The sequence below is a fragment of the Myotis myotis genome, unplaced genomic scaffold (genome assembly GCF_014108235.1).
Source record: "Myotis myotis isolate mMyoMyo1 unplaced genomic scaffold, mMyoMyo1.p scaffold_m19_p_7, whole genome shotgun sequence".
In the NCBI taxonomy this organism is placed as follows: domain Eukaryota; kingdom Metazoa; phylum Chordata; class Mammalia; order Chiroptera; family Vespertilionidae; genus Myotis; species Myotis myotis.
The window spans coordinates 80,205,001-80,216,960 of NW_023416379.1; the positions used below are offsets into that span (position 1 = coordinate 80,205,001).

The 11,960-nt window shown below is 34.5% G+C and overlaps 1 protein-coding gene across 1 annotated transcript; it reads left to right on the forward strand.

Annotated features, from left to right (window-relative positions):
* Window positions 1-627: 627 nt before the first annotated feature.
* LOC118660004 (beta-defensin 110-like) lies at window positions 628-5,687 on the forward strand. Its single transcript, XM_036316863.1, has 2 exons — window positions 628-682; window positions 5,539-5,687. Exons 1-2 carry the CDS (start codon window positions 628-630, stop codon window positions 5,685-5,687), a joined length of 204 nt encoding a protein of 67 aa, XP_036172756.1.
* The last annotated feature ends 6,273 nt before the right edge of the window (window positions 5,688-11,960 follow it).

Consider the following 11,960-nt stretch of genomic DNA (forward strand, 5'->3'; position numbering starts at 1 on the left):
AATTTATTATAAGAACTGTATGTCAGACTTAAAAACCTACTGCATAAAGTAATTTGCTCACTAGTGAATCCAGAATTTGCTGATCATATCACATTTAAATAATTACATATTATCTGAATTAAAATAAATCATTCAACCTCCCTGGTTCTCATTGTTTTCATCTGTAAACAAAAGTGATCTCAATGGAAACTCCTATAAAACAAAATCCTATATTACTGATTCAGATGTTCATTAATTTAATACTATGAGCATAAAAATATTTAGCATTATATATAACATATACCAGAGGATTGTATTTCTGCAACATTTTTACCGTGATGTTTTAGCAATCCAAACCCACATTCTTCAAAAATCCCTTAAAGACTGTGTTTTCATGAGAATATATTAAGGTAACATAATCAGTTGTTACTTTCATGGCAAAACTTAATAATAATTTTTGTGACCATGTTCTTTGAACATGGCACAATTCAACCAAGCATACAAATGTTCTTGCTATTGATAAGCCTCAGTAGTTAGACCACTTCCCAGGAGCATCTATAAATAAAAAAGGGTTCTGTTTCCTTATGTGAGAAACCTGACTTGAAAAAGAAGATCCGTTGACACTTTTTTCCTAAGCCATTCCCTACCATGAAGATTCATCTCTTTTTCTTTATTCTTCTCTTTTGGGTCACAATTTTACCAGGTAACATAGAGAGGTTTATGGATATATTTGTGCAAATGAATTTGAGAAGACATCCACTATTTCTGGTTAAACGTGTGGTAATAAAAAAGGGTTTAAAGTAATTTTTATACCAAAAGCATTGTGATGCTCTAGATTGGACCCCAGAACAGAAAAGAAGGGGGGCAATAATGGGAAAACACATAAACATAAAGTCTATAGTTCATTTAACAGTATTATACCAATAATAACTTCTTAGTTTTGATAAGTGAGGCATGGTTACATGGTTACATGGTTACATGGTTACATGTTACCATAGGGGAAGTTGGCCTCTATCATTTTTGTAACTCTTCTATAAGTCTAAAATGATCTCAAGATGAAAAATTAAAAAATATATAAGATCAATACATTAGTCTTATCACTTCCATCCTGCAACAATCAGTTAAAATCTGTTCTTGCTGGGAAAATGGTCTTTAACATAATCAACTGTAAAGAGTAAATGGTTCATTGTTAGGGAACAATCTATCTTTTAAGCTTAAGGTAGCATAGTACTTCCAATTAGTAGAAAGCCATCAATCTATTTATCTTTGTCTTTTTTTAAGCCTAAGGTAGCATAGTACTTCTAATTAGTAGAAAGCCCTCCTTAATATTCTGTTCTTTGTACTATCAGCAAATCATGTCCCTTCTTGATCTTTCTTTCAATATTTTTAGTCAATACTCATGGCTTTGAGTGTTACTGATCATATGAATGTTGAGTGTAATACCTTGCATATGAGCTCTATTTTTCATGAGAACTTTTTCCCCCTTAAGGACTATATCCTCACATCAGGTATGTAACATGATTCTCTTCTTCTGAATTAATGTGTGAGAATTAATTGTACAGAAATAGAAAAATAAGTTTTGGAGATAGAGCCATCACTGAGTCTATTCTCTTTTTCTTAAAGAGCTTAAGGTGAAAGGACATACTCAAATCTACTCAATTTATGATGCCAGCACTGAAATCAGGCTCAAATTCACTAACTATAAGAATAGTTATTTTTAGTACCTATATTATTTTCTTAGGTCCAGTAGAGATCATAACTGAGGTCTAGGAGACTAAGTTAACTTATCTTTCATTGTGAATATTAAGAGTCCATCATGACAATCTAAAAATTTACACATAATATTCAATGATTAATTATCATTGAAAGGTTGAAGTGGATAAAATTCTAAATAGGGGCTAACAAAAGTGATCTCAATGGATACTTCGAGGTATAAATTCTTATATTATTGATTCAGACATTCATTAGTTTAATACCACGAGCATTAAAATATTTAGTGTTATATGTAACATATAACAGATAATTGTATTTCTGCAACATTTTTACTGTTGGGCAAGCATCAATAAAGTAACAAAGTAATGCTGTTGTTAATTTAGGTAAGAAAATAAATTGTTCGAAAAAGATCTCTGGATTTTTTTCGGCTCTAGAAAGAGCCAAAATAAAATTCTATTCATATGTGATAAATATTTTTCTCTTAATTCCAATAGTAGCTAATATTAATAAATCACTATGCCAAGTGTTTTTGTATATTATTAATTTGTTTTTCCTTGTAGTAGACAAATCAGGTGTCCCTACTAATAACCAAAGTTATTAATGCATTTTTCAAAAAATTAAAAAATGTATGTGTCCTGTAGACTTAGAAATTATAAACCATGTGGGGAATATAGTAACATAGATTAGAACATCAATGTTAACTATTTGTATATTTTTTATTATATTTACAAAATGAGGTCATTGTCCTTGTTAATTACATATATACAAAACTTTTAGAGAACACTTACTATTACTGACAAAAAAAATATCAAAGTGAAAGAAATATGTCAAGATATATATTTTCTCCACAAAATTAGAAGAGGTGCTATAAAAAAAAAGACATTTTAGGAAATAATAAAAACAATAAAAGTCTTGTCTTTCATCTTAGAGTTAGTTCACCAACATATGGTAGTTGAACTAAACTGAATAAAATTAAATGACATTTGTATGACAATCTTTCAGAGTTGATTTTTTTTTATACCTCATCTTTAAATGGAGAAAATTCTTACTCAAAATTGAGATAGAAAACCTTATTCCCAGTTAAGACAGTTACAGATGAAAAAATGTCCAGATAAATGTCCTTACATTTTCTATGTAAGGAAATTTCCAGTGAACTCACTTAGTTTTCCTCTTCATTTTCTAGAGTTTACAAATGCACTGAATGTCTACAAATGAGGTGTTATTTTTATTCTCACCTATTGTTTTGCTTTATCTGCCAAATTGAAAAATGTGCCATTGCCAATAATTATTTTTCTTTAAATTTGGTATGTACTCTGATCATAGGATAGATAGTATAGTCTTGTTCTGAAAGTGTAGTCATGATTTTCCCCATTTCCAAGGAGGTGAATGATAACCTAAGGAATAAAATAGCAGATCAGTAAAAATAAGAAATCATGGGTTGAAAATATTTTAGGAATCATCTAGCTCATTTCTAGCTTATAGATTAAGTAGGACTTCATATATTATTTTAAAGAATTCCTCTACCATGCGATATGAATATTACATGTGAAAGCAATGAAAAGAGAGACCACTTTCTTGAAAATGATCAGCATTTTCAAATACAATCAGAGAAGATTATATCTGAACAATGTATCTGAGGGTAGAGATAATGTATGTTTGGCTTATCATAGCACCAGGAGAGCAGTGGTTTTCAATACAAGTCAACTATGTATTGTCTGGCAATGTCTGGAGACGTTTTAGGTTGATACGACTGGTACCACTGGCATCTAGTGGTAAAGCCAGAGATATTGCTAAACATCCTTCAGTGAACAGGATAGCATCCCACATCAAAGAATTATTCAACCAAAGATCAATAGTGCCCAAAGTGAGAACCCCTGCTGTAGAGACTGGCATAGAGCTTAACAAGGAGTATGCACAGGCTTGAACTGTGTGGGCTCACTTACTAATACATATTTTTCAACAAATACTATAAATCATTTTCTCATCCTTATGGTCTTCTTAATAACACTTCTTTCACTCTAGCTTACTCTGTTGTAAGAATATAGTATATAATACATAGAACATCCAAAATATGTGTTAATCAACTGTTTATGTTATTGGTAAGGCTTCTGGTCAACAGTAGGCTATTAGTAGTTAAGTTTTGGGGGAGTCAAAAGATATAGTTGGCTTTTGGATTTTGTAGGAGGTGGGTGCCTCTGAGGCCTGTTTTCTTCAAGGGTCAACTGTACTTAATAGTTGAATGAGTGGATGGATGCTTGCAAAGAGAAATATTAGTGATCCAAAGACACATTTTGGGGACTACCTATATGTAGAGGTCAGAATGAGAAGAAAGAAAACAGTAATTTTAGAAAGGTGAACTAAGATAAAGAACTAATAAGGGAAGGGGTGAGGTCAATTGGACAATAGTGACTATTGGACAATAGTGTGACATGTGACAGATCTCTGTCTAAAGTGAGTGTAATTCAGGTTTCTTTCACTAGCAAACCATATGGGTTTAACAAAAACTCCTCAGAAATAGTAGACTAGATAAGGTATTTAGAAGTTAATATTTAATCTGTGCAGAGTAACTATTTTTTTCTGCTATAAGCCATATTCTGCACTGCTTCAGTCATAGTGAGAGCTAATTTTAATGGAAGAGCTAGATTTTATATCAACTTCTTATAACAACAATATGGATAATGTCTATGCGTTCACTAATAAGTATCATTACTCACCACCAACTGTTGAAAATGCAGACAGAATCTCTAGCAAGAAAGACCTGGCCTTTAAAGGCACTGATTAGGACACCAAGCTGTAATTAATGGCAGAAAGTAGTGGTAAAATTTATTTTATTTCATACCAGAAATATACAAAAATAGTTGAATCTGCTCTTTGGTCAGATATCTGCAAAATTTAGAATTCTCCCGTACCAGTTGTCCTTAATCTCACCTTATGAGTAAGAACATTAGTTATAAAAACTGATGGGTGTACAAAAAAAAAGACTCTAAAACAAAGGGCTTATGAAAACACATGGGCCAACATATAATGTGAAATATAAAATTAAGATACATTTTGCTTGGAATGGATCTTATGGCCTGTCAGACCAACATCCGCCAATTCCCCAAGTATCTTGCACTATTCTAAATAATAAACTTCTAATGAATGTCAATCTACAAGCTACAAAATAAAACATTTATGTTGGAGCCTGGTAATTTTAGAAATCATGTCATGGCCAACAAAGGCCACACATTCTAGACATTCGCAATTTAAAAAAAAATCAATGCTGTCATCAGACATGTGTCTAAGTTAGGTCATTTCTTCAAAGAAATAAAACTGGTAATACCCAGAGGAGTTGTAGGAAGTCAGACAAATTGCCTAACAATAACACTCCCCACCCCTCAATATTTTAGAAAAGTAAAACCAAGCTACAATAGAAATCTCTTGAAGAACTCATACAGCACAATATTTCGTCTTAATAATATTTGTGAAATCAGAAAAGGGGGAAACCAGATACAATCAGATGATTGTAGAGACTAAACCCAACAGAAAATAAATTATGAACACTTTTTTCCTGTTCACTTTGGAAACTATCCTTGAATTACTATGTAGTAACTTGTAAGGCAGCAAGCGAGGCACACCTCACTTAGGTCCCAGACACTGTCTGATTTACAGGATTGACTTTGCATTAAAGAGATGGTATATTCACCTCACCTTTCCTCAGTAGAATTTTCAGTCATAAATTAGAAGAGGCATTTTTTCTTTTGCCCTGTTCTATGACCTTTTGCTTCTTGAACTTTCTTTCTCCTTTTAAAATATGGGTGTGTCATAGCTAGGTTGCTAATCTCAGTCATTCTTTCCTTCTTACAGCCAGAAAGAAATTCCCCCAGTATGGTAGCGTGGATATGAGGAAACTGTGCAAAAAGGGTAATGGTCGGTGTAAAGTTGAGTGCCATGAAACTGAAATTAGGATTGCTTACTGCATAAGACCTGGAACTCATTGCTGCTTACAGAGGTAAAGAGGACAGAAGAAAAGAGTCACATGGTCCAAGAAGAGAGGATCAGAATTACTAAGCCTTCCCAGCATATCCTTCAAGGCCTGTGTATCTCTGTAATACACAAAGAATCAAATAAAATTTAACATTGAACCATTCAGAAGTGGTTCTATGCCACATACATATCTGGTGCCTTTACATTGCATTTTCTCTTGATCTCTTGGTACCAGAGTAAGCAGAATTTATATTATAGAAGTTCTTCACTACTATTCAAAGTTCTATGTGCCTTATATGAATTGACGTAAGTAAAGTTTTGAGAAACCCTAAGTCAAAGAAATGGGAAGAGGGTATTTCTGAGATACAAGCTAGCAGTAGATTTGGGCTGCTATTTTATAGTTAAACACTGCTCAATGGGTAATACCAGGAAAAAGGGTAAATCCACTGGGATTGAAAAACTAGACATTGAGAGTGCCGATCTTTTGCATGAGAGACACAGAGCTTAAGTGAGAAAGTGATGAAAGAACAGAGGAACAGAGGAAAATCACAATGAACTCCAATTTCTATTCTTATTATTTCTTTGAGAGAAAAAAATATGTATCAGGAAATAGAAGAGGCAGTAAAAAAGGAGGAGGAGAAGAATGTGATAAAGGCAAAGAGGCTATATGTAATTAAACATTCTGACAAAGAAAGTCAGAAATTGTGACTAATAGGTGAATTCACCTCCTCAGTCCTGGGAAATAACCCTGACTGAGGATATAGACAGTGAAAGACAGGTGTAATCTTCACTCTCAGCTCTACGCTATCTGAGTTCCTCTGATTCCTATTTCCTGGGAAGTCTACAGTATTTTCCCCCACAAATACACTCTTAACCATACCTCTGTATCATACAGTTTCTATTCAAAAATGCAAAATTTGCTTCTTTTTTTGAGTTTAGGAATGCAACTTAGTAATTTCTATTGATTCAGATTTTTTTAAATCATCGATATACCAATATAGCAATAGAAACAGAAACTTTTCTCCCTGCCCTCCTCCCCCTAAAAAAATGAAATTGAATACTTTTTTGGAAACATATGGATCAGACTTGGAATCAGATAAGAAGTCAATGAATGTCCAGGCCCAAACTACTCTGTTGATATATTTATTATGACAACTCATTCCATTTTCTAACTGCAAAATATGAGATCTAAGGATCTATGTTCATACTAACCATTATCTATTGCAGTGATATGCACAAGGAAAGAATATTTTTCTAATTTGATAATGTTTCTAGATATATTTCTATCACAACAAACTGTTTAATTTTTAGAGTTTTATTTTAATAAACATATGAGTTCCCATTATGAAACAGTTACTTGCTAAGCATACATTGGATATTTACAGGCATTATCTTTCACATATTTGAATAACTTAAAATAGACTTTGACTGCTTAATGTGTTGCGTTGTAGTATAAGTGTCTTCAAGAGTAATTTTACATTATTCATTTAAACAGGGTTTCTCAGCCTTGGAACTATTGATATTTTGGTCCAGACAGTCCTTTGCTGTGGGTTGTGCACTGTGTCTTTAGCTGTAGGATGTTTCTCTGCATCCCTAGCCTTTACCCATCAGATGCCAATAACACTCCTTCCACTGATTGTAACAATAAAAAATGTCTACCTACATTGCCAAATATCCTATTTGAGAGGCCTGGGTTGGAACCCCTGGTTATAATTAAACATTCATTTGCCAAAAAATCAACAATGTTTTCAGGTAGTCAATACATTTTCTGTGCCTTGTGAAAACATTTCTATTTGAAATTTTCATATGTCATTTTATATGGACCACAGATGATATATTGGTGAATCCAGGAGCATATTAGCCTAACCTTTGGACAATACATATATCAGCCATGTTGAGAAGATTAGTAAAATCAAATGCTTGATATAAAAGTTTGATTATTACTTATTTTGTCTAGGTAGACACTGGGCTATCATTACATCGTGACCTATAAAGTAAAATTGAGAAGCCTATGATAGTAATAATATGGGGAAAATAAGAATTGAGTTTTCCAGTGGCCACTGAGTAGTGGTAAATGGTGAGAGGTGTTCTAGAAGACACTGGAGGCATCTCTGCACATGAACTAGTCTGTACTGGCAGATCCTTCATCTTTTGGTGTTTGACAGAGAAAACGAAAACCATATAAATTACTGAGCTGGTCTCTCCTTGAATATAGTTAAGTGTCTATTCAAGCCATAAGCCTCTTCCTTCAGTTCAAGGGACAAATGTGACAAACTTGAAGGAGAATGTAAATCTATGAGCATCAACTATGAAATTCCCTGAGAAATCTTTTTTCTTAATATTTTTTAATTTATTTCAGAGAGAAAAGGAGAGAGAGAAACATCAATGATGAGAGAGAATCATTGATCAGCTGCCTCCTGCATGCTCTACATTGGGGATCAAGCCCGCAATCCAGGCATGTGCCCTGACTGGGAATCGAACTGTGACCTCCTGGTTCATAGGTTGATTCTCAACCATTGAGCCATAATGGCTTGTCCCTGCAGAAATCTTTTAACTATGGTTGTGATGTTATTCATTGAAAATTCTAGAAGCTCCTTTGTTAAAATTCTGTAGTCTATTCCTTAAAGGGAAAGTGGTGTCACAAGTTGTTCATATTACCCTCAAGATTAATTAACCCCCAAAATATATTTTAAAGGAAGAAAAGAAAATTTTAAAAGGAAAATACTTATAGATGGGAAGATTTCTGGCAACTTTCTTGCTCATACACTGTAATTTTCATGGCACTGATTGACAAAACAGCTAGATGATATTAAACTCAATAGCTATAAAGAACTGAAATTTTTCATTTTCCCTTCCTTTGGCCCAGAATCTAACTTTCCATGGCATTATGTATTTCCCTTCACTTTTAGTTTTCTGTAATTCTTGATTAACATTGACCCTGATGAACTAGACTCCAGGTATTAGACACAGTATTTTTGTTCTTATTTATACAATACACATCTGAATCAGTTAAAAATGTTATGTTGAATGAGGTATATCACCATCAAACCCCAGCACAGGCCTAGGAGGAAAAGAATTAGAATTCAACCTGACTCCAAATATTCAAACCCAACCCACTTCAAGATTTGTTTCCCCTCTTTGCCCTGGGGCAAGAACAATATCTAATTCCAATTAGTAATTTATTTATTTAGACATTTGATTAATGGCTTCCTTCTCCCCAGGTTTAATGTCATGGGATTTGGATTTGAAGATAAAAAAATTATAGCTCCTATCTTAAAGAACTGGTAGTTACTGATCACAAACTGAGCTTTAAGAACTATCAAGTTTTATAGAGTTAAAAAATTAATAAGACATAGGATCCGCCCCCAAGCAGGTCAATGTCAATTCATAACACTGACATGATGTGAGTTAGACACTACATTCCACGCCCCTTCTCTCATTTATCCACCAATTCAAAAAGTAGTCATTGAGAACCTAAAATGTGTTTGCCATAATATAAGATTGGAACACATCAATAAACAAAGCAGGCAATATTCTCTATCTTTGTGGAGCCCATATTCTAGATGTGGAGATAAATACAAACAATAAACATTATAAATAAATAAATTACATCAGAAAATAATAAATCAAACAGTCTCAAAACAATAGTGGGTTATAATAATTTTAGATGGGATTTTTCAGGGCACCCTTAATGAAAAGGTGATATTTGAGCAAAATAATGAAAAGGGGCAATAAGTGGTCATGGGAGCACACGAGATCTGTGAGGAATGCCTGTGAGGCAAGAGTGACTGGGGAGGGCAGGTGGCTTGAAAGAGAATGTGTTGACAGATTACCCAGAGCTTCTTAGGAACTAGAAAGGATCCTGCCTTTGATCCTGAGAGAAATCCAAAGGGTTTTATCCAAAGGGAAAACATGATTTGAATTTTGTTTTAAAAAGACTTCTCTGAAATGATTTCATGAGTTAGGAGGTATTGAAATAATATAGATAAAACATTATGGTAGCTTAGTCCAGGGTGGTAATGGTAAAAACAACGAGTAATGGAGGGGTTCTGGATATGTTATAGGTAGAGTTACATTTCATGGGTGATTTTTTTTTTCTTCAAGCTACTTTCTGATCTGCCTTATTCTATTCTTCACTAAACATTTTGAAAAACAGCCTAGGCTCATAGTCTCCAGTTTATGAAATCTTATACATTCTTTCCCCAATACACTCACCCAGAGCAATTAATTGAAAACCTTCTTCCTAATGTTATAAATATTTTCCAAAAATCAAACCCCAAGCTCCATTTTAATTCTTCATCTTGCTAAACTTCTGAGCACTGCTTTGGCTGGTTGCTATTTTGACAATTATTAGTTGACCTCTCCATTTTTTATAGTCTCAGAAATTCGGTGACCTCTAGCTTTTGCCCCTAATCCATTTTCTTCTTGTTTTATATGCTTTCCTGAGATTACCTTGCTCACTACAGTAACTTCTGCTATCAGCGAATATATTTTTTTCAATCTCCTTCCCAAATGACAAAGCTGCATTTATTACTAGTTATGGAACTTACTCGTCTGTCTGGCCTCAAGAATTTTTAATCCTGATATGTTCTAACTCTTCTTACTCACAAAGGCTAAAGTCTGTCTCCTTCCTTTTATTCTGTTTCACTGATTGTTACTCTCAACCACAGAGTATAAAGGTCTAAAACACTTGACCTCACTGCTGCTTTCTTCATACTACTCTTCCCCCAAATCCAAAAGTTAACTGGGCTGCTTCTAATTCATAACTATATCCTAAATTCACTTTCTCCTCTATATTTGAAATTTCATTAACTAAATTATCTTTCTAATTACTTTTTAAAAACTTTATCTTGAGCCCTAACTGGTTTGGCTCAGTGGATAGAGCGTCCGCCTGCGGACTCAAAGGTCCCAGGTTCGATTCCGGTCAAGGGCATGTACCTTGGTTGAGGGCACATCCCCAGTAGGGAGTGTGCAGGAGGCAGCTGATCAATGTTTCTCTCTCATCGATGTTTCTAACTCTCTACCCTCTCCCTTCTTCTCTGTAAGAAATCAATAAAATATATATATATATAAAAAACTTTATTTTGATTGTTGAAAGTATTACAGATGCTCCTTCTTTCCCCCCCACCCCCGCACTGACCCCCTTCATCCCACACCTGCCCCTGCCAGGCCTTTACTACACTATTGTCTGTGTCCATGGGCTATGCATATATTCGTATAAATTCCTGGGCTTATCTGTCCCCACTAATCCCCCACCCCCACTTTCCCACTGAGATTCTATAGTCTGTTTTGTGCTTCTATGTCTCTGGGTCTATTTTGTTCATCAGTTTATTTTGTTCATTAGATGCCACATAAGAGTGAGGTCATGTGATATTTGTCTTTCTCTGACTGGCTTATTTCACTTAGCATAATACTCTCCAGGTCCCTCCATGCTGTCTCAAAGGATAAGAGATCCTTCTTTTTTACAGTGGCATAGTATTTCATGGTGTAAATGTACCAGAGCTTTTTAATCCACTCATCAACTGATGGGCACTTGGACTATTTCCAGATCTTAAATATTGTAAATTGTGCTTTGTGAACATAGGGCTGCATATATTCTTTCTGACTGGTGTTTTGGGCTTAGAATAGATTCCTAAAAATGGGCTCACTGGGTCAAATGGCAGTTCCATTTTTAAATATTTGAGGAAACTCCATATTGTTTTCCATAGTGACTGCACCAGTCTGCATTCCCACCAGCAGTGCACTAGAGTTATCTTATCTCCACATCTTCATCAGCACTTGCCATTTGTTGATCTGTTGATGGTAGAAATTCTGACAGATGTGAGGTGATACCTCATTGTTGTTTTAATTTGCATCTCTCTGATATTAGTGACTTTGAGTATTTTTTCATATGCCTCTTAACCTTCTGTATGTCCACTTTGCAGAAGTATCTATTTAGGTACTTGGTCCTTTGCCCATTTTTAATTGGATTGTCTACCTTTCATTAAGATGTATATGTTCCTTATATATCTTGGAAATTATCCCCTTATCAGATGTATAATTGGCAAGTATGTTCTCCCATGTAGTGGGCTCTCTTTTCATTTTGTTGATGGTTTCTTTTGCTGTGCAGAGCTTTTTATTTTGATGTAGTCCCATTTGTTTATTTTCTCCTCAGTTCCCTTGCCCTAGGACAGTGGTTGGCAAACCGCGGCTCGCGAGCCACATACGGCTCTTTGGCCCCTTGAGTATGGCTCTTCCACAAAATACCACATGCGGGCGCACATGTACAGTGCAATTGAAACTTCATGGCCCATGCGCAGAAG

Coding starts and splice junctions, on each gene's coding strand:
- LOC118660004 (XM_036316863.1), top strand. CDS start 628: ATGAAGATTCATCTCTTTTTCTTTATTCTTCTCTTTTGGGTCACAATT. Junction 683..5,538: donor TTGGGTCACAATTTTACCAG/GTAACATAGAGA, acceptor TCCTTCTTACAG/CCAGAAAGAAATTCCCCCAG.